This window comes from Capsicum annuum, chromosome 11 (genome assembly GCF_002878395.1).
Source record: "Capsicum annuum cultivar UCD-10X-F1 chromosome 11, UCD10Xv1.1, whole genome shotgun sequence".
NCBI classification, from domain to species: Eukaryota; Viridiplantae; Streptophyta; class Magnoliopsida; order Solanales; family Solanaceae; genus Capsicum; species Capsicum annuum.
The window spans coordinates 231058674-231081761 of NC_061121.1; the positions used below are offsets into that span (position 1 = coordinate 231058674).

The 23088-nt window shown below is 30.4% G+C and overlaps 2 protein-coding genes across 2 annotated transcripts in view; one reads left to right on the forward strand and one right to left on the reverse strand.

Annotated features, from left to right (window-relative positions):
• LOC107847546 (magnesium transporter MRS2-11, chloroplastic) overlaps positions 1–3409 on the forward strand; it is a gene marked incomplete in the record, with an annotated part of 7391 nt that extends 3982 nt beyond the window's left edge. The window contains 4 exon segments of the mRNA XM_047399902.1: positions 618–700; positions 2061–2104; positions 2207–2324; positions 2838–3409. Of these exon segments, the coding sequence (XP_047255858.1) occupies positions 618–700; positions 2061–2104; positions 2207–2302 (223 nt within the window).
• Positions 3410–4997: 1588 nt separating this feature from the next.
• On the reverse strand, positions 4998–6920 carry LOC107847545 (RING-H2 finger protein ATL57). The gene is made up of 2 exons (XM_016691859.2): positions 6437–6920; positions 4998–5491 (listed from the first exon to the last, which is right to left on the reverse strand). Exons 1-2 carry the CDS (start codon positions 6757–6759, stop codon positions 5092–5094), a joined length of 723 nt encoding a protein of 240 aa, XP_016547345.2. The 5' UTR covers positions 6760–6920; the 3' UTR covers positions 4998–5091.
• Positions 6921–23088: the final 16168 nt, after the last annotated feature.

The following is a 23088-nucleotide window of genomic DNA, read 5'->3' on the forward strand; positions in this document are numbered from 1 at the left end:
TTTTTTTTTTCTTATACATATCATTCACACTTCCTATATTTTGAGTTTTGTATTCACTGCAAATTCATATGAGGTAGTGGTATGGTTTGCGTACACTCTATCCTCCCCAGACCCCACTCTGTGGGAATACACTAGGTATGTTGTTGTTGTTGCAAATTCTATGACAGAGCAGAGTTGTCCACCAATCAAAAATTTAAAAGTAATAATCAAATTTTCGGTCCATTATAAAGCAATTTTTTATGATCATACAAAATGAATCTCGAACCATCCTTTCCTGATTTGTCTGTACAAAATATTAGCCTGTAAGTTACTGAAACAGGTTTCCATTTGTTCATCCCAATGCAGATGTGAATCTTGCCATGGTCAAGCAGAAAGGCTCCTTGATTCTGCAAAAGAAATGGAAGACTCAATTGCTGTAAACTTGAGGTTTGTACATGTCTTATTACTTTTCCTCTAGCTCTTTATACTAATGTTGGTAAACTGAACATGATTGGTGAATCTGCTTTTGATTTCATCCGGTGTTTTGGCTTCTTTGTGGTGTAGTGACGCATAGATGTGAAAACATTATTAGTGAGCACACTTATTTTTAATATAAAAATTCTGTTTATCCTTTTCAGTTCTCGGAGGCTTGAGGTGAGCAGATTCGAACTGGTTCTGCAGGTTGGGACATTTTGTGTTGCCATTGGTGCTCTGGTAGCAGGTATCTATCCAACTAAACAGAAAAACAGGTTAAACATGTCCAGTATTTTCTTCTTTGATATTTTTTCATGAGAATCAGTTGTTGCCCCTCAGTTTTGTCTGCTAAGACATTATTGGTGATGCACGCATATTTCCAACTTAGGTATTCATAGTGCTAGTAGAATTCACAGGGCTTAAGTGGCACAGTGTGTTACTTTTACGAGAATTACTTCTACCCACTTACTCACCTATGATTACTGATTCATCTTGTTTTAGATGCAATGGATTTAGTCCCAGTATTGAGTTCGCTTAGAGTTCCCTTTTTTCAACAGATAGGTTCTGTAGATATGTGGCTCTCTAACACTTCTTAGTTTCAGTGTTCTTGTTTTTCTTGGTGTGCGAGGAGGTGGAGGGGGTTTATTAGACCATACAGGTGCCTTGGTATCTTGCTTTTATGCGCAATAAACGTATTTACACAATTTAATGGTATTGTTTTCAGATGCTTTTTTCTGAAATCTGGAAGTGTACCTTAAATTCACAAGTTTTTGTCCCAGATATAGTTGCACTTTGTCATGCACTAAAACAGTTGAGCGTTCATAAATCAGCTATTTCTGTATCAAATGAAGTTTCTAGGTTTTCAACCTTGTTGTCCAGGTCTCACATATCGTCATATAGGTTTGACCTGAAGTTTTTTTTGTGGCTTCAAAGAAAAAATATTACTAAGCCTATGAAGTTATCAGTTATTGCTATCTGAATCATCAGGTTTCATCACTTATCCCTTTCAAGCTTTTCTATTCCGCTTCTAACTGTTATTCCTACTTTCCTTAAGTTATAGCTACCCATGATTTGAACGAAAATGTTGCTCATAACGAGTGGTTTGCACTTAGTTTCACAAAACCGTTGCGAGCGGCCTTCTCTCATTTTATCCTGAATGCATGCTACTTGCACCTTCTGGCGGATATGGTCATGTTTAATCTTATATAATCTTGTATGACCACACATTCATTTTATTGTAGTGTCATCTTTTCACCACTTGTCTTAAAAATCTAGAACCTTATTTAGGAGAAATGAGCTAGGGGTCTATCGGAAACAACCTCTCTACTTCTTTGGAGGTAGTGGTATGGACTGCGTACACTTTACCCTCCCCAGTCCCCACTTTGTGGGAATACATTGGGTTTGTTGTTGTTGTTATTTAGGAGAAATCCCTGGAGTAGAGAATGAATAGCAATAGGATAATAGAATATAAAAGATGGTTTTCATTTTCTATTCTAGTGCTGCAAATAGTTCATCTATATTGAGAGATGATTTTCATATATAGCAAATTGATACGCATGTATACTGTTGAGACATTTTATGACACACCCATTTTGGCTTTTGTACAGGTATATTTGGGATGAACTTAAGATCCTATCTAGAGGAGCATATGGTATGTTTCTTAGATATTGAGAGCTCGTTACCTATCTGCCCATTGTGGGAAATATTTCCGAACTTCTATCTTCTCATCATATATTTGTCTAATTAAATGCAGTTTGCGTTCTGGCTTACAACAGCAGGAATAATCGTCGGGGCTGTTCTGGCCTTTTATCTCATGTACTGGTATCTGAGAACAAGGAAAATACTGTAAGCAACTGCTGATTCCGAATCAGGTATAGCGCCTCCATAGTCCTCACTAGTAATTAGGTCTACTGACTCACCCCCTTGCAGTTCACATGAAACATGATTTCTTGAAGTCGGATGAACTAATTGGCTCAGATATCCTAAATAGAATTAGGAATATGTGGTGAAACTGTGATAAGTAGGCTTGCCATTGAGCATAACGTTACATGTCAAAAGACTTATGTCTATCACCGGTTATAGCTAACCTAGTTAAACATGACTGGTAGCCAGAGACACATGTATGATTTGAAATTTATAGGTTCCTATAGTGACCTCAAGTTAATTTATTACAATAATAACTGAATTCACAGTCAAATATTTATGAAGTAGATTTCTCCAAAAATATACAAGATGTGAGCAAAGTTATTTAGTTCTACTGAACTCATATGCTGTACTTTAGATTCGCCTTTGTTGGTAGATTACTACCGACCTATGTGGCCTACTTTAAGTCAAAGTGCATCCATTTCACGTCATGAGTTTGGAATTGTTTGTTTTATGTGCAGGTGATTTAAAACTTGACCAAGATTAAGCTTGCCACTGCAGTAGGTGCCCAAAAAATTGCTGGATACTAGCATATTCTGCAGCATGACTGGGTATGTATGATCATTGCACATTAATAAGACAGCTTCATGAACAATTGACAATATTATGGCGCCATCAGCAAAATTAGCAATGCAATTTGTCCCCCTATCAAGATCGTAGGATTTCAGAGAGACGGTGACAGCCAATCTTCCGCAAGTTTATATGCCAATTTGGAGTAGCCATCGCTCTATTACCAGCTTGTTATGTCTATAGCATCATCTCCCACTATAAGTTACTATGACATTCTGATATAAAAGGTATTGCCTCAATAACACCTTTTACTTGAGCCGAGGGCCTCTCACGCCACTTATAGGATTTCACAGGGTATGTTGTCGATTGTACTTTTGTAAACACAGTACGGATTAGTGGTAAGTTGGAACAGAGAGGTTTCATGTCCATAACATAATTATTTGACTGGACAATTACCAATTTATGTCTTGATATTCGTGCCCCGTTGAATTCAAATAATCTTCTGGTAGATTCCTGTTTTAAACTTCGCGTCTCTTTCTCATTTCATTGCAAAGTGCCCCTCGCTAAGAAAAATCTCCCTAATTTTACATGTAACCAATGTCTCCTGAAATACTATAAATCAGGCACTCTAATTTTTTAGAAACAAAAGGGGTGGAGCTAACTTTCAATTGCTTCAAGAAATCGTCTTTTTCCGATTCCTAACTCCTAATCAAATTGTTAGTAAGCTTTTAATGTAAATAAGCAAACAAAAGGTGTTAGTAAAAATTACTTTGAGGTTTCAATTTTGATGCCACACTTATATGATACTTTTTCTTTCTTTGTGTTTTCATCAGGTGTCATATGTGCGTATTGAGATTCGACTAAATTCAAATTTATGGATTACAAGGATTATTTTTTGAGATGATACTTCTAACAAAAAAAAAAATTGTTCTTACAAAATCAAATCCAAATCCCCTAACAAAAAGTGAAGAAGTTTCAACAATTCCACCAAATTTATATTGATCTCACTTGCATACTAATCATGAAAAAGAAAAGAAAAAGTTAAAAGCTCTTCGTCATTAAAAAAGAAAAAAAAAAAAAGACGAAAATATTCCTAATTTGGTCCATGTGATACATTAATGAATAGATTCCAACTCTAAGAATGTTCTTCATATCAATTTTAGATTTACAAAATTGTAACTGAAAAAAAAAATATTTATGAAGTTATATATTTCAATATACACGATTTTTCACGTTACACTTCAAAATAAAGTTATTATTACATCATAATAATTTATCAACTTGATTGCTTTACAAAAGGTGTACTTACAAAAATCTTTACAAGTTCTACCTTTTTCATTTTTTTTTTTAGAAACTTGCACTTCTATGCAATGCCACTCTACTCCCCAAATTCGAAAAAAGGTACATGATCTCCTAACATTCCTACACGTATCACACTTCAAAACCGTTGATCCCTCACTCGCACCATTCCCAATTTCTACATCAACTACATCCAAACAAACCTCATCTGCTTTCTTGAAAAATTGTGTGGACCGACAAATCGAACAAGTCACATGCGATGCTAGCCACGTGTCAAGATATTGTTTATGGAACACGTGACGACAGTATGGAATGAGTCGAACGAATTCTCTCCTCGAACTCGATCAAACAAATCGGGCAATCTTCGATCAGGTGCTTCGCGGCTCCACCGTAAGAAATCAACGATAGTGATTGAATAGTTGGAAGAGCTACATGAACTTCTAACATTACGAGACGTGTCACACTCTTGAACCGTTGATTCCTCGCTCACACCATTCTCATTTTCTACATCCACTACATCCAAACAAACCTCATCTACCTTCTTAAAAAATAGCGTAAACCAACAGAATAAATATCTTATTTATAATTCTTAAAAGACATTGAAAGAGCTACGTATCTTCAAACATTTCTACACGTGTCACACTCTTGAACCATCGATCTCACACACTATTTCAGTTTCTACATCAACTACATCCAAACAAACCTCATCTGCCTTACTTAAAAAATTATATAAACCGACAGAATAGATGACTATCCATCCTATTTATAATTCTTAAAAGACGTGTAGAAAAAAATTAAACTAACAATTAATATGAAATGAAAGCAATAATATACTTCGCGGCAAATTGTCAATTTGGGTGTTGTACAAAAATAATACTTTCCAAAATCTTTACATTTTTTTTCTTCTCAAAAACTTGCACTTCTATGCAATGCCACCCTATTTCCCAAATTCGAAAAGCTACATGATCTCCTAATATCTCTACACGTGTCACACTCTTGAACCGTTGATCCCTCACTCGCACCATTCCCATTTTCTACATCATCTACAACCAAGCAAAGCTCGTCTGCTTTCTTGAAAAATTGCGTGGACCGACAGAGCGGACAAGTAACGTGCGATGATAGCCACGTGTCCAGACAATGCTTATGGAATATGTGACGACAGTACGGGATGAGTCGAACGAGTTCACTCACCTCAAACTCGGTCAAACAAATCGAACAGTCTTCCATCAGGTGCTTCGCGGCTCCACCGTAAGAAATCAACGGTAGTGATTCAATCGTTGATGAGTCCATCCCTTTCCGACAAGACCTATATTAGAATCAAAATAACATAATGTTATATAAAAATTGTAATATATAATTGCAAATCATGATGATAATAATAAATTACTGTATACAACAAAGTAAATTATGAGGGCAAATAAATAAGTTTGATAATTAGGAATGCAATTGTGTATTTTATGAAGTGAAAAATAAAAACTATTTTCCTAGCATAATTTGTGAACAAGTAATTATTTGATGATGAGCCTGAAATAATTTATCTTTCTTTCTACTAAATATTATGGATTGAGCTCATATTTCATTTTAGGACCATTGAAGGTAAAAGATATACCTAAAATAGTATTTCAATTTTTTTTATTCTCACACTAATCATGTTTGTAAATTTTCTACATTAACTATCATCATTGTTTATCCAAGTAAATCTCAACTATCAATTACTTATTTTCCTTATCTAAAATATATAGCACTGTACTCCAGATAGAAAAAATAAATAATTAATAGTTAAAATATATTCTAATAAACAGTCGTTCAAATGGGAAAAAATGAACAATTGATAATTGATATATATTTCTTTTAATAGTTGAAAATAGTTTTAAGTAGAAAACTCATAATTTCGGTAAGAAATTCAAAAAAATCAAAATACTTCAAAAAAAAATTTATCATTAAACATCATAAATAAATTGCTCTCGATTGTTCAATCCATAAGTCAATTCTTTCTACCAAAAAAAACATATTCATTTTCGAATGTAAAACATAAAGCAATATAAAATCGAAAATTCAGGACAAATTTTAACCAACCTATGTGTAAGGTAGAAGAATAAGTAATAGTAAAAATCACAATAACCACCCATATTAATTTATTTTTTTCAAAATAAAATAAAATATATATATATATATATATATATATATATATATATACTTCAAAACACAAATAAAAAAAAAAAGTCATTCAGGACAAACCCTAAGAAATCACCTGTATATAGTAGTAGAAGAAGCAGGTAAATTTCTTCGACGACGATCATCATCATCATCACCAGCAACAACAGCAGTTGGTTCATTAGTGAAGTGACGTATATAAATGGAGAAAAATCCCATGAAGAAAAGAGCAGTGAGTAGAACAAGTACAGTTAAAGCCATTGATGAATCAAATGGTGCTGACAGCTTAAAGGGTCTACCAATAGCTGTAGTTACTGAATCATTGTTATTAGCTTGGAATGTTGTAATTGAGTCAGATGATGAATGTAAATATTCTGTGTTTGAATATTGTAATAATGTTCTAGACAATTTTATTCTCATTTTTAAAAAAAAAAAAAAAAAAATTTTGGCTGGTGAATAAATTAAATAGTTTTATTTTTTTTGAGTGTGTGTTTGTGATGTAGTGGAAGATGGTGGAAATAGAAATGAAGTTTTTGGGAGGAAGAGAGGGTGAAGAAGATAAGGATGTATGGTGATGATGATTTTAGGAATTTTTTGGATTAAGGTTTTTATATGGGATCTACAAGTTGAGTCGAGCGTTTGTCAAAAATAATTTTTTTAAATTTTTAAGATAATGGTACGACTTGTGTCGCTTTACTCTCTTCAGATTTTATTTTATGATATTACACTAAATATATATTGTGTTATTATTTTTATTGTTGTTTGTATAAAGTCTACAAGTTGAATCGAGGGTCTACTAAAAATAATCTTTTTATATTTAAGCTAAGATAATGATACGACTTGCATCACTTTATCTTTTTCAAGTCTCACTTTATGAGATTATATTAGATAGATATTGTGTTGTTATTATTATTGTTGTTCTTATTTGTATGGGATTTATAAATTAAATTTATAATCTATTAAAAATAATCTGTCTTTATAAGATATATGTTATGTTTCTTGATGTTATTGTTGTTTGTATGAGGCCTACAAATTAAACTGTTTATTGAAAATAATTTTTTTATTTTTAAGATAATAATCAATACAACCTGCGTACCTTCTATCTTAAATTCTTCAAATCTTATTTTGTGAAATTACGTTTGATATATCAATATTATCAATATTATTGTTGGTATTTGGATGGAGTCTAATACAAGTTAAAGCTGAGATTTTAATGGAACAATCTTTCAATTTTTAAAATATCCTGGCACAACTTGCATAGATTCTACCTTCTTCTGATTGTTGTTGTTGTTATATACATGAAATAAAAAAAAATTAATTTCAAAATAATTTTTTATTTACTTTTATTTATCGCATTTCATTCCACCAAATTTATAAATTACTATAAATTTTTTAAAGTATTAAAGGGTCTTCCAATTGCTGTAGAAGCAGAATCATTAACTCATTGATGAATGTAAAATTTCTTAGTTTGACTATTGTACTAATGTTCTACAAAATTTTATGATATAATACCCACGAAAATACCTGAATTTTGATCAGATTTTCAGTTGAGCATGTTAAACTTTGCGAGGGTCCTATTACCCTCTAGACTTTTTTTTTCGTATTTTAATGTCATATATCTGCCCACTTGGACACGTGTAAATATGAGGTGGCGCGCGTATTATACGCGCCAATATATGTGTAAAAATGAGATTTGGCGCGTGTATTACACGCGCTAGCGTCGAATCCGGGTATAGAGTTTCGGGGGGAATTAAATTCACTTTAAAAAGTTTAGGGGTAATAGGACCCCCGTAAAGTTTAGTATGCTCAACTGAAAATTCAATCAAAGTTCAGATATTTTTGTGAGTATTATATTTCAAATTTTATTCTCATTTTTTTTTTTTTGTGAGTAAGAAAAAGAAACATTAAATAAATATATAAGTATACTTTTTGATTGTGTATAGTGTAGTGGAAGATGGTGGAAATGAAGTTTTTGGAAGGAAGCTAGGAAGAGTGAAAGAATATGAAAATAATATAAGGATGGTTGGTGATGATTTAAGATTTTTTGGATTAATTTATATATGGGGTCTACAAATTCAATTTTTGGGGTTCAACATAATTTTGTTGGTTTTCTAATAGATATTTTGCATTAATTATATTGAAGTTTGATAAAAAAAAAAATTCAATTATAAAATACGTTGGGTTTTTCTATAAATTTTATTTCACACAAATTTAACTTTATTGAAATTAATAATAGAATAATCTGATATATTAAAGTTATTATTGTATGTAGGATTTGAAAGAAAAAATCAACAATAATAGTATATTCAATGTATTTCTATATATGAGGTCTATATCATTATTTTTGAAGTAGTAAAGAGATTATTTTCGACTCAGCTCAGAATAAAAAAAGTAAACGAAGTTATAATAAAATATAAAATAAGATGAAATAATAGAAATACGACACCCATAAAATAATACTACACTATCAAATTGAAAGCACACACCTCACCCAAATTCCTAACTAGAAACTCTAACCTATGTTTAAATCCTTACGACTACTAGCAAGGTTATACCAAAGCATTTTTATCTAATGGCTACGACTCATCCACATGTATTAGCCCTCTAACCGAATTTGCGTTCTCTATATCTTCTTATTTAGAGTCATATCCTCAGTAAGTTGTAACTGTTTCATGTTATGTCTCATCACCTCCCTTCAAAATTATTTTTTCGGCCTACCTTTATCCCACCTAAAATCAACCAAAGTCAACCTCTCACACCTACGAACTAAGGCATCAGTGTCCCTTTTCATCACATGCTTAAACCATCTCAACTTTATTTTTCTTATTTTACACCTTCTTCCAAATAATCTTATTCCTAACCTTATCTTCCCTAGTAAATTTACACATTCAACACAATATTCTTATTTTTGCCACATTCAACTTTTGAATTGAATGTGAGAATTGACTAACACTTCACTCCATAAAATATGAACGAACAAACTGTCACTCTATAAATCTGAAAAAAATCAAACTATAAAACTCTATTATATACAACTTTATCATAAAACATATAAAAATTTTAAATATATAATGATTTAATAACAATAATAATAATAACAATAATAATTTAATCATAAAAAGTTACAATAGAATCTTAAATATTTCTCTTACTTCTTAGTTAAATATCTTAAATTTAAAATTTAAAATATAAAATTAATTTTAATAAAATAAATATTATACTTCTAAAATTAATATTTTAAATTAATTAAACTTTAAAATAGATATCGAATAAAAACAAAAAATCAATCTGCAGCCCCTAGTTGGATGATTATGATGTGTATAGTATAGATGAATATTGTGGGGTAGGAATATGATAATGTTGACAAAGAAAAAACAAGGAGTTGGGTCCATGTTTTGGCTTTTCGATAGAGATATAAGATATTTTGTTGAAAAATATTTAATTATAAATTTATATTAACTTATACTAGTACTTATTATCAAAATATATATACTATGATGAGATTGATGAAACTCTCTCATAATTTTATGCACAAGTTTTGAACTCTTAACTCTTGAAATAAAAATATTCTTGCTTGAATGCTTTTTTCCTTTATCAGATTAATTTATGCGATGTGAATTAGAGATTAGTAAATTTTAAATATTAAATAAATATTAAAAAATATTATTAATTAAATTTATTATTTTTTAGAAATAATCTCTCTATTTTCATGAAATAGTAATAACGAAAAAGTCTTAAAAATACCCATGAACTATCTGAAATAGCTCAAAAATGTTCCTCGTTAGATTTTTGGCTCAAAAATACCTCTCCATTAAATATTTGGCTCAAAAATACTCCTTCCTCTAACGAAATTTGGAAAAGGATAAAAAAATACCCCTGAACTATCTGAAATGGCTCAAAAATATCCAAATATTAAACATTTGGAAAAAAAATCCCCCCCCCCCCCCCCGCTTAACGAAATTTCACCAAGCATGCCACCTAAATAAAAAAAAACTATGTGACTATGCCACATTATCATCCACATATAATATGTCAGTATTTTTTAATTATATGATATTCCTTTCTTCTTTATTTTATTTTTATTTAAAAATGTCAGTGAAATGAACAAAACTTACACGGCTTTTTAATTTTTAATCAAAGTAGACAAACGGTGGTTACATAATATTTTCTTTTGAAATTTTTTTATTAAATGTAACATCGCTATTATCAAATTCCTTTGATCATCTAAAAAATAAGTTTTTTTCTGTTAATAGGTTTAAAAGTGTGAAACCCAACAAAAAAGTATTATTAAATTGATAAATCCATTAATTATTAGGCCAGTATAAAAGTTAAAATTAGGATTTACTCGTAAAAGTAATAAATTTCAAACTAAACTTCAAATTAGTTACTCAAAAGATGTGTTTGGCCTTGCTAGCTTTTACTCAAAATGTTTATGTTAAAATGATTTAATAAATACCTCCTCTAATCTAAAATTAATGAATCTTTGAATGTGACATACATCTTCAAAAAGTTAATGAACGACACAATTAAAGAATAATTTATGAATATTAAGTATCATTTTACTTCTTTTCAAATTTGTTCTAAAAATAATAAGATTATTCATCAAAACTTAATTTAGAAAAATGAATTCATTTCGAATGATTAAACAAGTGTTAAAAGGAATTCATTTATTTTGAAAAAAGAATTTGCATGTAGTAAATTCAACTCAATTATTAGTACATCAACATTTGCTAGCTTAAAAGTTAAAATTCTAGCTCATCCTCCGAGTTAACATCAGATCAAGATCAAGTTGTCCCTCATCCCAAACGACAATAAAAAGATGAAATTTAGAACTTTTAAAACAGTAATGAAAAGGTGAAATCCAGAACTTTTAAAACGCTAATGAAGTAATTAGCAAAAGATTGTTTTTTTGGTTTTTTCGTTTCACTGCTTTGAAAAAAATAAAACTAAAAATAAAAATAAAAATAAAGAAGAAAGAAATGTCATATAATTAAAAAATATTAACTTTTTACATGTGGATGGTAATGTGGCATAATCACGTAGTTTTTTTTTTATCTATGTGGCATGCTTGGAGTAATTTCGTTAAAGGGAGGGGTATTTTTGAGCCAAATATTTAACAGAGGGATATTTTTTAGCCATTTCAGATAGTTCAGGGGTATTTTTGATCCTTTTCGAATTCTGTTAGAGGAAGGGGTATTTTTGAGCCAAATATTTAGTGGAGGGGTATTTTTGAGCCAAAAATCTAACGAGGGACATTTTTGAGTTATTTCAGATAATTCAGGGGTATTTTTGAGTCTTTTCTGTAGTAATAATAAAATTTGTGTATGCTTTAATATTTAAAGTCACACATGAGATTTTACTAATTATGTTGTTATAATATTGGTGAATGTGATATAAACAGGGACGGATCTACAGGGGGTTCACGGGTGTCATGGCACCCGCAAACTTCGATCGAAAAACTGTGTATGTATATATATATATATTGAATAAAATCTGTATATTATTTAACTGCCACCCGGTGCAGCAGTTGAGGCATTCTATTTTCAATAAGTTTTTTTCCTCTTAGACTTAATCTTTGTTGTTTGCATTCTATTTTCAATAAGTTTTTTTCCTCTTAGACTTAATCTTTGTTTTACTCCTTTTTTTTGGGTAATTTTTGTTTAAGAATTTTTAACTTAGGTGTAGAATATAATTGAAGATTCATCAAATTTATAATTAACCTCTCCTCGTAAATCATATTAATGATGTTTGGTTTGATGTTATAATTTCTTAACAATAGAATGTAAATATCTATTGAATAATATTGGCAACTATTTTTCACTTTCACAATTTATAGTAATAACAACAACGACGACAACAAATCCAGTATATTTCCACATAGTGGGGTGTGGAAAGGGTAAAATGTATGTAGTCCATACACTACCTCTGGAAAAGTAGAAAGGTTGTTTTCGATAGTAATTATAATAATAATCACATTTTTATTATTTAATCTATTTGTCTATACAAATTGAAAAGATAAATAATCAATCGAAACCCAAAGTCTATAAAATTGATAAAATATTTGTCTTATTTAGGGCAGTGTAAATAACAAAATGTAAAAGCAAAAAATTAACTGAATTCGTTTCGATAATGTTTCAATTAAATTTTCCTTCAAAAATCTCTTACTAACAAGCCAAATTTTACTGGGACGTCCATAAAAATTATACTTTTTTAGTAGTAATTTTAACGTTAAAAGTAACATGACATCTGCAATCTCAAAATTCTAGATCCGTCTCTCGATATAAAGTTATGTTGATGGGATCTTTTAGAATAACTATTGTATTCGTGTTAAATTCTTTAAAATTCATTATATTTTAAGAATTCAATACACAGTCGCCGATATTTTTACCTATAAACGTAATGTATGGTGAATATTTTAGGTTAGAAATATGATAGTAGAAAAAAGAAAAAGAAAATAATAAGTTGGCTTTTCGATAAATAGAAATCTAGCTAGAATATATTCTTTTACTATATAATTTTGATACTAAAAAACAAAAATATACTTACATAATTCATGCATGGTAGTTACGTGCTCTTTTCTAATAATTCTTTTTATGGAGCCTTCTTGACTCATCATCTCCTTTAAGGCATCTTTTGCCACGTAGGAGGGGAGAAGGTAGAAGTTCAGATATAAATTCGATCGAATTTATTAGCTTTTGCTCGAATAATATATCTTTTACGTTATAGATTTATCGATGATAATCTCTTTTTTCTTCATAAAAATAGGATGTACAACTAGAAAAGAAAAGAAAAAAAAAGTGTTTAGTGAGCTCAAGATGATTGCCTGATGAAATATTTTAAAAAGATATCACTTATAAAATTAAATTAATGGTATGAATTGAAAAAAAAAAAGTTGTTAGTTTTTTCTTTTTTCTAATAATTAACGAGGACATTTTTGAGTAATTTTTTCAACACAAATTAATTAGAAGCATATAGGCAATGTTGAGTTATGTCAACATCTTTGTCTATAACATGATGATTAGTCATGAATATAGTATGGGCTAAAGTTACGGTTGAATATTATATGTGCTTAAGAATGTATTGAATTAATAAATTATAAAATTATGGTGTATGTTATCAATTATAGCTTTTGAGATGATATAATAAGTGTTTTGAGTTTAATAAGTGATAGCGAATAACATTAATTAAAGTAACAAAATATTTTTATATTTCATCAGCAGGTATGGGGCTTTATCTTTTCTTGTTGCATTGAATTTTGGAAGGTGCTGAAATGATGACAAAACCCTCTAAAACAAGAAAATGAGAACAGAAAAAAGTTGGAAAACTTTTGACTAGTTGGAAGATGGAAGTTGTGACCTAATTAGACCTCTCTTCTTTTTTTCATTGGATGTGAGCCCTTTTAGATTATGCAATGCAGGACTCATTTTAGAAATGGCGCTCTCAACAAAATTTGAATATATGGTGGCTCATTAGATGTCCGCATTGGAGCTCCGAGTAGTTTCGGATCACACACTACAAGACCCATTATGGAGGTGTCGCTCCCAATAGTATTTGAATATATGGTGACCCATTGGATGTCCACATTAGAGCCCTGATTAGTTTCGGATCACACACTGCATGATGCATTTGGAGATGGCGCTCCGAATAGAATTTGGATATATGGTGACCCAATGGATGTTCACATTGGAGCCCTGATTAGTTTCGGATCACACACTGTAGGATCCATTCTGGAGGTGTCGCTTCCAAAAGAATTTGGATATATGGTGACTCGTTGGATGTCCACATTGGAGCCTTCATTAGTTTCGGATCGCATATTAGATGACTCATTCTGGAGGTATTGCTCCCAAAAGAATTTGGATATATGTTGACCCATTGGATGTCCACATTAGAGCCCTAATTAGTTTCGGATCACATATTTCAGGACTCATTCTGGATGTGTCGCTCCCAAAAGAATTTGGATATATGGTGACCCATTAGATTTCCAGATTAGGGCCCTGATTAGTTTCGGATCACATATTTCAGGGCTCATTCTGGATGTGTCGCTCCCAAAAGAATTTGGATATATGGTGACCCATTAGATTTCCACATTAGGGCCCTGATTAGTTTCTGATCACATATTGCAGGACTCATTTTGGAGGTGGCGCTCCCAACAGAATTTTGACATATGGTGACCCAAATTATTAAGTCATTAGTTCTAAGAAATTTTTGAATAAATATATGATTCAACACAACACTTTATATCTACATTATAATCATGTCTTTTAGATTATATTCGTATAACTAAAAATATTGTTTAGTATAAACGATACAATATTATACATCTATATATAAACGATATATTTATCTAGTATAAAAGTGTATAATAACAACACTTAAAATATATCTACCTTGTATTAAAGTGTATACTAATGTATAATATTATAAGTAGGGTTACATTTATTGGGCTTAAGAACCTATGTTATGGACCAAGGGATTACCTTAAGGCCCGTTAAGCTATGGCCCATTTAAGTAATAGGGCTTTCAAATTGTAAAGCAACAAAATGATAAACTGATCCAATGTGGTAATGGACAGAAGCCCAAATTTGTGTCAATGAGAAGATTGATTGTACTATTGTAATTTTGACATGTCGTTTGCCATTGGCGAATTCCATATCGACAAAATATGGGAGAGACATTGGGTATATAAGGAAGACGGAAGTAATCTTTAGTCTCTAATGGCATGTTTCAAACTCATGCATTCCTAGATCCAAAGCAGACAATATCACTACCTAGAAGACTGCCCTGTGACAAATATGGTATCAGAGTCACTCTTTATACAACCTTAACGATGAAGGAGCAAACCTCAACGTTGATGCTAAGTCTCAGGAGGAGGTATGTAAAACCCTTACTGAATCCCACATCGACACAATACAGGAGAAATGATTGGTGTCTAAGGAAACGAGTCTTAAACCGTAATGACGCTTTTTAAAAATCGTGCTGCCTTAGACTAAAGCGGACAATATCTAGTAATATGATGAGCTGTGACTTTTTGACCTCTTGTAGCGTAGTTTATTCACACTCAATTTTAACCACAACCACATATTTGACACTCTAGAAGTATCAATTTTGACTCATAAAATTTAACATTTATTTGCTCGATTTGAGTTCACCATTTGTGTATAATTTGTTATTTAATCAGTTCCCAATTTTTATCGATTCAACTCGTTTCAATTTATCAAAATTTAATTAAATTTGTTTATTTGACACCTCTACATTTACAAATTATGTTAGGATTATTATATTTTAAATTTGTCCACCAACTAAATGCTCCACTAGTGAATCATAAGTGAAAATTATTTAAATTGCACATGATAAATATTTTTGTAAATGTGAATGATTATAATCATGGGACATTCTTTTTCTCCATTTAGCTCGAAATTTCACCAAAATCATCATAATGGCTTCAATTTCATATATAATTTTAAAAATAATTATATTTATACAATATAGTTTTTTTCTTTTTTAATAATGTGATTCAATTGAACCCCTTCCCTATTTACATCTCCAACACACTGCATCAAACACTCTTAACTACAACCTAGAATAAGAATAACATGGCTTCATTTGAAGCGATTAATCACAATATAATTTTTTTTTATCTCGATTATTGTTTGTAAGTGCGTTCAACCACGGCAAGAAGAGGGACCTTGGACGGAACTGATTCCTAAGAAGTTGTTGATTTTTCATCAGCTGTTGCGCGTTAGCGCGCTAGCCTTTTCCCAACCTATACAAGGGGTTGCTAGTTGTAGCGCACAGTGTACTAGTGAATAGAAAAAGCGAATTGGGATTACTAATGACGGATGGAGGTTGAGGGTAGAACGTGTTCGGTGCCTCGCCCTTATTGTCTCCTTCGCCGTAGACTGAAAATGATGGGAGTAGGCTTGAAAAGGGATCTTTGTGTGTCTCGAGTTGGGCCAGGAGGGTCTCTTAACACTTTTTTTCTTCTCATCAGAGTTATTTTACAAAGACATGTCAGGGTAAGGAAGAAGGGGGGAACAAGCACACTTGGAGAGCGCAATACAACGGAGAGTTGATGCTGCATTCGGGAAGGATGAATCGCTCCCGAAAAGGAATATATTGATTCTCTCCCAATTGATTGGATCGTAGGTGTGATGATTTACTTTACGGGTGCGGTCTCTGGTTCAAGTTCAGGATGGCCCAGTTGTGCCAAGGAAAAGAATAGAAGAAGCATAGTAGTAGTATTTTGTTATTATTAGTGTTCGGAACACTTCGTTATATTTAAACTTTGTAACTTTTTTTGGGCACTTTAAACTGTATTTCTACCTTTGAGATAGGGATAAAATTAACGTACACTCTATTTTTTTTAAATCTCACTTTTTGAGACTACACTCAATATAATATTGATATTGTTCAATTGCACATAATAAAAATATTTTTGATGTATCATCATGACTATGAGACTTCTTTTTTCTCCTTTTAACTTAAAAAATGCAACAAAATCATCACAATGGCTTCCATTTTGGGCCACATAAATCAATTAAAGATGTTTTGATTATAGGTTATTTGGACCACTTTAACAAATGTTAGTCAAATTTGTTGGCAATCAAAATCAAGCAACTACTCTCAAGATGGGACATTTTTTTCATACATATAAATTAGAAAATTAATTTTAACATTTTTTCTTCAATACCTATCTACTTAAATTATTTTATTTTTTTTTGAATTTATGCTCTTCTTGTACTAATTTTTTTAGCATAATTTCAAAAGATGTTTTTTCAATTCTTTCATCTTTAATCTCTTTGAGCCTCTGAGAAAAGCATAAAAACAATGGCATTTGGTTTAAAATGATTATATTAAAAGACAATGATTTTGGTCACCTTTATGTTGCTATTAATAAATTAATAACAAGATTCCCAAATCCTCTCTTGGTTTTTGGTTTCATAGGGGGGGGGGGGGAAGGGGCACAAAACCAAATCAAAAATTAAAAAAAAAATACAGAGAGGAAATTATATAAAAGATCTTTATTCTTATTCAAATTAAGAACAAATTAGAATAACAATAATAGATCTAGTGTAATCACATAAATGAGATCTGAAGAGGATAGGACATACACAATATTTGTGTGGAGTAAATAAATTATTTTCGATAAACCTCGATATTGATGTTACCTTATTTAGATGTTACCTTATTTAGTATAACAAAATCAGTTACTGATTATCCCTAAATCATGTATCTGATTTCCTTAAATCTGTAATCCTATAATTAGGGATCTCCCCTATCATTAGGCTAGTAATTAAGAGATAATTAGGACTCCTTTCTCTTCATAAATATTGTATAGGTTCATTGTTATGACCTATGAAGATTGAATAATTATTTCATGTGTATTGTTTCAGTTTTTCTTCCTTTATTTAACTTGGTATCAAAGCAAGGTCCATTTTCGTTTTGGGCTCCCGGTCCATACGCCAGTGCCAGTTGGGCCTGGGCGTGAAGGGGGTGTTAGAGTGGGTAAAAGTCTCACATTGGTTGGGAAATAGACTAGTGGTTAGCTTATATGGGCTTGGATAATCCTCACCTCTTGAGCTAGCTTTTGAGGTTGCGTTAGGCCCAAGGTTCATTCTTGACACTCGATACAAAAAACGAAAACGAAAATAAGATTGCAAGAAAAGGATAATATGATTGATAATAAATTCTTTCTATAATTTCATATAAGAAGACGTATTAATATAACCTACATATCCAATTGAACTATGAGCTAGAAGTTTCTATAGCAAGAAAAACAAAACAAATAATCTAATATACCAAGACATGTTAAAAAGAAAAAACAACAATATCAAAGTGATAAAATAGACCCAGCTAAAGTTGCAACATGTAAAGTTAAAAACGAAGTAAAAGATATTATGAAAGTAAAAAATGAAATATTAATACGTAATCACACAAATGAAATCTGAAAAAGGCAAAACATAAACAATATCTTTTATGAGGTGAAGAAGTTATTTCTGATAGATCTCGATTTAGAAGAAAAAAAAAATTACAAAAAAGAATAATATAACATAACAAATATTTTTTATAATTTTGTATGAAAAATCATATAAATATAATCAACATGTCCAATTAAACTATGAGCTAAAACTCTTTTTAGCAAGAAAGAAAGCAAATAAGGTAATGTACCTAGACATACTAAAAAGGAAAAAGAAAGACATCAAAGTGATAAGATGGACACAACTAAAAGTTGCAACATGTAACAATAAAAACCAAGTAAAACGTACAAAATAATACTAAAACATATTATGCAAGTACAAAATAGTAATGATATAATAAGGAGGAAAAAAAATAAATTTAAATTTACTAAGAACGAAATAGATTAAAATTAATGAAAAGACATATGAATTGCATACATTATTGGAATTCACATGTTAATATTTTGTAAATTTATTAATGACAGATTGTGCTTTTAACTAAGGGTTCAAAACTTAATCGAAGGGGTTCAACGGGCCTACTATACATATATAAATTTATAATCTATAATTTATAATCTATAATATATTAAAAGTGTGAAAACCTTTAGAAATATGAGTTGAATTTTTTGCCCTTCATTAAAAATCTCCGTTTTATACAAAATAGTCTTTTCACTTATCCCTATTATTTTAGTAATATTAAATATTTACTATATTACAAAAAAAAAAAAATTCTTTACAAAAATAGTATTTCTTTTCCACCATCTAAAAAAAACTTACTATTCCTAATTAAAAAAGGATAACCCAAAAACTTCAAATAAAATATTCATTTATTTTAATAAACAATAAATTTAGGAAGTCCATAATTTATCAAAATCTATTACTACATGTAGGAAATTCATAATTTGATTCAAACATTGTGGTTGGTGTAGTCCAAGTGAAAAACAAACATTAAAATTTTCCTTTAAATTAAATACACATACGAAAAATTTACAATGATAAAAGTAAGAACTCTTATGGTTACAAACAACTTCTTTACCGTCATTGCAGTTGATATGAACCTTTTTTTTTTTTTTAAATAATAAAATTGTTAAATTTTGCTTTTGTCTATTCGAAATTATGGTAGTTTATATTTATCTAGAATTATTTGTTGCCGAAAATTCATAGATTATGGTGATTTTTTTTCCGACAACAATTGATGATTTATTGAAATTGCTACTAATCTCTTACATTATGGCTGATGAGTAATATATATATCATTGATTATAGTATATTCATTTATCTGAATCTAAAATTTTATATGATCAAAGTTAATGACTTAAATTTTCAACAACCGCCAATTATTACGCATAATAGAATTAAACTTAAATTTAATTTTGAGATCACATTATTTTTCAAATTAGCTAAAGCTCAGAGGAAAAGAATTTGATGATTTTTGTGTTTTGTGTCGATAATGAATTATGATCTTAAGAATGTCATTCAAAATTTTTTCTAGTCAAAGAGACTATGATTTGGTAGACAATCTTTCATTTTTAATAGCCATACTTAATTTTTCTTTATTTTTCTCCATTTAATTATAAACTAAATAAATTTACAGTATAATTGCTATCTGAGTAAACCAACATTTAATTAGGTTTAATCCATGTAAATTATTATCGTATTATTTTAATTTAATTTACCGGTGGTAGATGAATATTGATCAACTTTAAAAAAAAAATTATTTGTAAAATTTAAGTTTAATTGTATTGTTTGATATCTCTTTTATTATATTGTTTTGTTGTAGTTTACGGATATTATTTTGTTGTAGTTTACGGGTTGCAGATAAATGTCGGTTAGTTAGATTTAATTGCATTGCTTTGATATCTCTACTTTGAGAATTTTTTTATGTAAAGGTTAGGTTTAATTGTATTATTTTGGTATCTCTATTATCGTCTTATATAATTTATAGGTGGTAAATGAGTATCGAACGACTTTGAGAAAATTTTTGTGTAAAGGTAGTTTTAATTGTATTGTTTTGATGTCTCATCGTATTGTTTTGTTGCAATTTATATATGGTAGATGAGTAACTTTGAGAATTTTTTTGGTAAAAGTTAGGTTTAATTAAATAAATTCTTCATCTTTACATATTCAAAATATGTTGAATTTAATTATTTTTTCATCTTTATTATTTAAACAATTATTCTATTTACTGTAATATTTGAACTTATTAAAGTGAGGTACACACGCGAGGCACGTACACCTAAACTAGTAATTTTAAAAGTGTATAAATGGTATATATTTTCGTCGAAGGAGGTTCGGATGAACCCCCGCCAAAGGGTTGGCTCCACCCCTGTACTGTATTTGGTAATACCATATTAAAGTTGGAGATGTGCAAACTACATTTAAACTTCAAAGAGTATATTTAATAGAAACCTTATTTAATATTCTTTTTTGTGCTTTTTATGAATATATTACTAAGGTCCAAAAGATTATTTGGAATGACTAATACTATTGTCTATTGGGTTTGTTAGAGTTTTGTGACCCAAATTTGTTGATCCGGCCCTGAAAAGTTCGCGATGCGACCCATATTTGTGATTTTTTGTGGGGTATGTGGCAGTAGCGTAGGGATCGGGCCGATCGAGGGTGCAGGGGCGATCTCAAACACGATATGTTTTTGGATTAGGATTTTTTTGGACGCACGTATTATATAAATGCATTTAGTGGGTCGGTTTTGGACGTAACATAAATTACGTCATTGAGACTTTTGTTTCCCAATTGTACTCCTCTCCATCATAGTGAAAATCCTCCTCCTCTGCCCGTGATTTTTTCCGCAAGAATTTTCACATAAATCTGTGTGTCTTCTTCTTATTTTCTTTTTCTTTGTGGTATTATTTATTCTATCCGATCATAACATGGTTAGTTAAACATATATGTATGTTTAACTATATATATATATATACATATATATATATATATATTTGATATTCGGTAAATATCGAATATCAAATGGTATTAATATCTCGTACCAAACTCAATCTCAAATATCAAAATGTCAAAATTTTACTCTCAAATATCATATCAAATATCGAATTATCGAATGTCAGTTATCAAACTTTTCAATTTGATTTAATAATTTAAATTTTGATATTTTATGCCCAACCCTATATGCAAGTATAAAATAGTAATACTTGTATACTACTAATAAGGAGAAAAAGATGAGAAAGATCACCGATGTCTCTCTCACATAAAAATATTAATACGTTTACTCAGCGGTGGAATTAAAATTTTTATTGAGGGGTACAAAAGTAAATATACGGACTAGTCGAAGAGGTCTCAATATCTACTATATATACATAAAAATATTTTTAACTGTATAAAAATAATATATTTTTCATTAAAAGAAGTTCGAATGAACCCCTGATTACAAGGTGGATCCGCCACTGCGTCTAGTTGTCTACTAACTTTCTACTACTGACATGTAAATAAATTAAAATAATTGATAAGACATGAATTGCACTCATTATTGAAATTCACGTGTTAATATTTTATAAATTTATTAATGACAGGTTGTCCTTTTAAATAGTTAAAATAATTTTTTATTCTTTACTATGTTGTGGTAGTCAATTGGCTAACGATTACTTCTCTAACAACCAAAGAAATTGTCTGTTTTAAGATTAAAAAAAAATTACACTAAGGACAATTTTCTTGTGATAATGTACTTTATTAATATTAAATACAAATGCACATGGAAGGCAATAAAAATTTTGAATTATAATTGTAAAATTATTTTGGTATCACAATAATTGTTTTTTTGAGCATGACTTTCATAGTCCTTATTATAAAAATATATATTAACATGCTCGACCTAAAAAAGAAAAAAGAATCATACATGAAATCAAGAAGACATGTAAAAAATATAATTAAAATTTGACTCCAACTTTGGATAACGAATCTCACATCAATAAGTCTTACTTTCTAATGATGCGTTTTAAAGTTGTGTAGACCTGGGCCCAAGACGGACAATATCACTAGTGGGTTGGGTCGTTCAAAGATCTCTCGGGCCTTGATGATTTGAGATGCCCATCGCAGCCAGAGCCCCGGTTCGGGTCATGACAAAAATAGTATCAGCTTCACTCTTGTGTCAGCCCTTAGTCTAGGAAAATCCCATTCGATGGAACAAACCTCAGCGAGGACGCTGAGTCCATAAGGGATATATGTAACATCCCAACTTAGGATAAGGAATCCCACATCGGCAAAACACAGGAGAGGTGCTGGGTATATAAGGAACCAAATCTCACACTTTAGTGACGCGTTTTAAAACTGTGAGGGCCTGGGCTCAAAGTGGATAGTATCACTAGTGGGTTGGGCTATTCAGGAGTCTCTCGGGCCTTAATGATTCGGGATATCCATCACGGTCAGGATCTCGATTCGGATCGTGACAAATGAGGTGTTTGTTTATACTACAATTTAACATTTTGTTTTTTACAATATTATAAAAAGTTGGCCATGTTGATAAGAAATTTCCTTAGGCATTTTAATCTTGAAAAAAAAAAATATAAATAATATAAATAAAAAAGAAAGTATTCCCACTTGCACGTCACTCCATTAAAAACATTGACGTACAAAGATAGGATAAAATTGACCTATGAACATCAAATTCCAATAACAATAAATGAAACTCTGAGAATATTATTCATTACTATTTCTTTATCTATTGTCAGAATAGATCACAAATATATATTGAAAAATAAATACTAGTAGTACTATCTTATTTTCTGAATCGCAAAATAAATACTAGTAGTACTATCTTATTTTC

What these genes read in the sequence shown, in the direction of transcription:
- LOC107847545 (XM_016691859.2), bottom strand. Translation starts at nt 6,759, where the DNA reads ATGAGAATAAAATTGTCTAGAACATTATTACAATATTCAAACACAGAA. An exon ending in TCTTCTACTACTATATACAG is followed by an intron (nt 5,492 to 6,436) that starts GTGATTTCTTAG and finishes ATTCTAATATAG; the next exon opens with GTCTTGTCGGAAAGGGATGG.